This window comes from Chlorocebus sabaeus, chromosome 12 (assembly GCF_047675955.1).
Source record: "Chlorocebus sabaeus isolate Y175 chromosome 12, mChlSab1.0.hap1, whole genome shotgun sequence".
NCBI lineage: Eukaryota > Metazoa > Chordata > Mammalia > Primates > Cercopithecidae > Chlorocebus > Chlorocebus sabaeus.
The window spans coordinates 50,385,377-50,389,374 of NC_132915.1; the positions used below are offsets into that span (position 1 = coordinate 50,385,377).

A 3,998-nucleotide genomic window follows, 5' to 3' on the forward strand; every position below is an offset into this window, starting at 1 on the left:
GAATCTGGAGCACACAGTAGGAGCAATGGGAAACCCAGGTTTAGTTCCAGACCCTCCTGCTTGCCTCTTCTCTCTTAGTCCCATAGCAGTTCATACATATTTATTCCCCCATAAGGATCAGGTCCCCTTATTGTCTCTTACCTTGTATATTCCACATGGCTTTCTTGAATTTTACATTCCTTAAAGGCAGGGGCCAGAAAGTATACTACTTTGCAGGTATATTTTAAAAAGAACAACTAATAGGTACTCAGCAACTTTAAAATATGGATGGTTATATAAATCAAAATAAAATTAAAACTGCCATGTTGAATTATGCATCAAAAATAATTTATTTTCCAAAATAAAGTTTAAATAAAAAATAAAAATAACTTATAATTTAATAAAAATTTTAAAGTTTTCTAGTGTTCTTTCATATGCAGTACATTAGCCATTAGTCACTTAAACAGCATCTGCCGGTGGAAGAATGCTTGAAGTAATTGTCCAGTCCCAGAGGCACAGGCTAGGAGATCTTCAGTTTCGGAGGTAACCTGTAAGTTTGTTAATGAAGAAAAAGTTCCTGAGGATTTCCACTCTGACTATGGTCCAGGCACAGTGACTGTACTCCTTGGCCTTCAAGTAATGCAGAATCCTTCCATAGTATCTTTTCAGGTGCAGACTGCTCATGAATTTTCCCCTGGTGAAATCTTCTTTTTCTAGTTTTTCTTCTAGGATTGTCTTCAGATGGTCTATCTGATGATAGACATTAGCAAGGAGTTTCTCCACAATAGTCTCATTCCAGCCAGTGCTAGATAAATCTTGTCTGAAAATAGCAAAGATGTTCTGGAGCATCTCATAGATGGTCAATGCAGCGTCCTCCTTCTGGAACTGCTGCGGCTGCTTAATTTCCTCAGGGATGTCAAAGTTCATCCTGTCCTTGAGGCAATATTCAAGACTTCCATTCAATTGCCACAGGAGCTTCTGACACTGAAAACTGCTGCTTCTTTGTAGGAATCCAAGCAAGTTGTAGCTCATGGAAAGAGCCGTAGTGGAGAAGCACAACAGGAGAGCAATTTGGAGGAGACACTTGTTGGTCATGATGACAACAGGAATAGTGTCGCCTACTACCTGTTGTGCCAGAGCGAAGGCTTCGAAAGTTTGCAGTTAGAATGTCCTTTCTCCATGGGTATGGCCTATTTATATGACCTGGTCCTCTCTCTATTCAGAGGAATTTCCCACTTTCAGTTCTCCCTTTCAGTTTTCCTATGTCATTTGCATATGTAGTAGTTTCTAAAACTCTTTATTTAAACTCCTATCTTATGTTATATATATTAGAAAAAAAGATATACAAATTCTAAGATTTTCTAATGTTTTTTAAAGTTTCAGTGAATGACTAAAGCAAATTGTGAAAAAAGACTTGGGAGAAAGCAAAGGAAAGCAAATGACCTGAGAATTCAAGAACCTCAAAACAGCCAAAAGATAAAGTTGGTCCTCCCTATCCATGGGTTCTGTACCTGTGGATTCTACTAACTGTAGATGGAAAATATTTTTTAAAAATACAATAAAAATAATAATACAACAACAAAAATAATGTAAATTTTAAAGATACAGTATTACAGCTATTTATATAGCATTTATTTTGTATCAGGTATTATAAGTAATCTAGGGATGATTTAAAATATACAGAAATACGTGTGCAGATTATATGCAAATACCACATCATTTTATAAGGAAATTGAGCATCCTGATTCTGTTGAGGCAGCAGGATGGTGATCCTAGAACCAATCTTCTTTGGATACTGAGAGACTGAGAGATACCTAGATTTACTGAAAAGCCAATCAGGGAATAGTAGCTGAAACTAGAAGGAGTTTTGCCGAATATGATAATAGTTTACTGTGAGAGGGCCTTGGAAACTTCTGAAAGGCACTGGAATAGTCTAGGGTATAAGAAATTTTCAAATCAACCAGTCACAGCCCTTTTTGGATAGGATCCTACACAGAGGAGAAACTGCCACAAGTAGAATCACACTTCAGCAGGATATAAACAACAGAGACAAGGATAGAGAAGCCCCAACCAGGGTGGGATGGAGAACTCAGAAGGCAGGCTACTATGTTTTTGACCATTTCACAAAAGCTGACAGAAGAGGGAGCTCTGTGAAGTTAGAAAAACCACCCTGAACCACTTCCTGGTTCAGGAAAAATAAGCTCTTGTAAGACCAAACAACAGAAAAGTACTGAGATGGAATCTCATATAAATTTATTACTAGAAAAAAGAGAAGGCTTTGGGAAGATGGCTGATTAGAAGCAGTTGTGGTCCGTGACACTCTGCTCTTGAAGCCTTTGGCCAGGATGGTCTGACTGCCCTGAGCCTGTCGTGCTGTGAGAAAGCCCAAACTAGCTGACAAGGAGAGACCATGAAAATTGGCAGTGTATTTCAGAATTTAAAATTTCAAGCAATGAAACTGTTCCTTTAACTTGCAATACCATTACTAGTTATTTACCTATGGCTATCCCTGCAGAAGTATGCATGTGTATGTGCGTGTGTATTATAGATACATACAAAACATAGATAAATGTTTATTATATTACTATCATAGAAGACAAATGTCCATCAGTAGGGAGCTTTTCAAGTAATACTATCATGTGGACAAGATGGAATATTATTCAGCCATCAAAAAGGACAATCAGCTGATACAGACCCATATCACAGATACATTTAGTGAAAAGAGCAATACATACAAGAAAGGATATGATATTATCATTTGTTTTGTAAGTTACTAGAAAGGTATACATATGATGCTGTTATATGCATATTTTTTTTCCTTTGGGTAGAATTACTATCTATTAATAGTTGTTACCCTGGAGAATAATACTGATGGGGTGAGGAAGCAGCAAGGAAGAAAAATCTTCACCTTTTCACTTCATGCCTTTAGAACTATCTGTATGTGAGTTTTTCCTTGTAATAAGAAGAGGTCTGGGAAACAGGGTTATTAGGCTACTAGGGAATTAGGTTGTTACATTTGTAATTTAGTGCACTTAGAGAAAATTTAATAAATGTTACTAAATGTTAACCTTTATTTTGTTTTATTTGCATTTAAAATGTTCTATTATGAGCATATATTATTTTTGTCCTTAGGAAATTTGAAAGATACCAGTTAATATTGAAAAATGAATATAAAATTATACATACAATATGACTATACAAAAATATGTAGACAAAATTAATAAAAGGAAGTAAACCACCATTTTAATAGTGGCTTGATTTGGCTTGTGAAACTAAAGAGTGATTTTTTTCCTCCTTATGTTCTTTGTATTTTCCAATTTTCTACCAGTAAACAAGTATTGTTTCATAATAGACTAATTTACATTATAAAATAAACAAGTCCCAACCTTTCTGGTTATTCTGCCTCTCTATGGGTTTCATTCTCTCTGGACTTCTGGCCTTTGCAGGCCAGCTCTTAGCAAGACCTTGGCCATCTCATGCATTTTAAAAATAATGAGTTTTCGAATATCAAAAAAAATCTCGGCTCTTCCATTCAAAAATGTCTGTTATGTCAGTGATTGAGTAATTCCTTGGGGTTTTGAAAAGCATTCTCAGATTAGTCTGGAATCATCCATGGCTCATAGCACAAAAGCCAATGCAAGGAGCTTCAGAGGTTAGTCAACCTACAGATGGCCGTCCCTCTCAGGAAAGAGGAGACAGTCTAAAGAGTTGGGTCACTGGGGCCTACTCCTATAGAGTGACTTGCAGGCTTGTATAGAGTTGACCTTTCTAGGTGCAACCGAAGGCCTCATCACTGCCCACATCAAATGGTCTCTGATCCTCCATCCTGAAATGGTCCTTAGAGAGTTCATAATCTAATACAATAAGAACAGCAGTAGTGGCAGTAGTACTAGTTATCATTTATTGAGCACTTACTATTTGCCATTCTTTGAATAATCCTCATAGTAAACATTTGAGATAGGTTATTATCATCCCCATCTTACACAAGAGGGAAATGAGGCTTAGAGAGGCTGCGTAAT

General features: G+C 36.6%; 1 protein-coding gene across 1 annotated transcript; it reads right to left on the reverse strand.

Moving 5' to 3' along the window:
- Nucleotides 1-305: 305 nt before the first annotated feature.
- IFNB1 (interferon beta 1) lies at nt 306-1,147 on the reverse strand. The gene has a single exon (XM_073022174.1). The coding sequence runs from the start codon at nt 1,072-1,074 to the stop codon at nt 511-513; it is 564 nt and encodes a 187-aa protein (XP_072878275.1). The 5' UTR covers nt 1,075-1,147; the 3' UTR covers nt 306-510.
- Between the last annotated feature and the right edge of the window lie 2,851 nt (nt 1,148-3,998).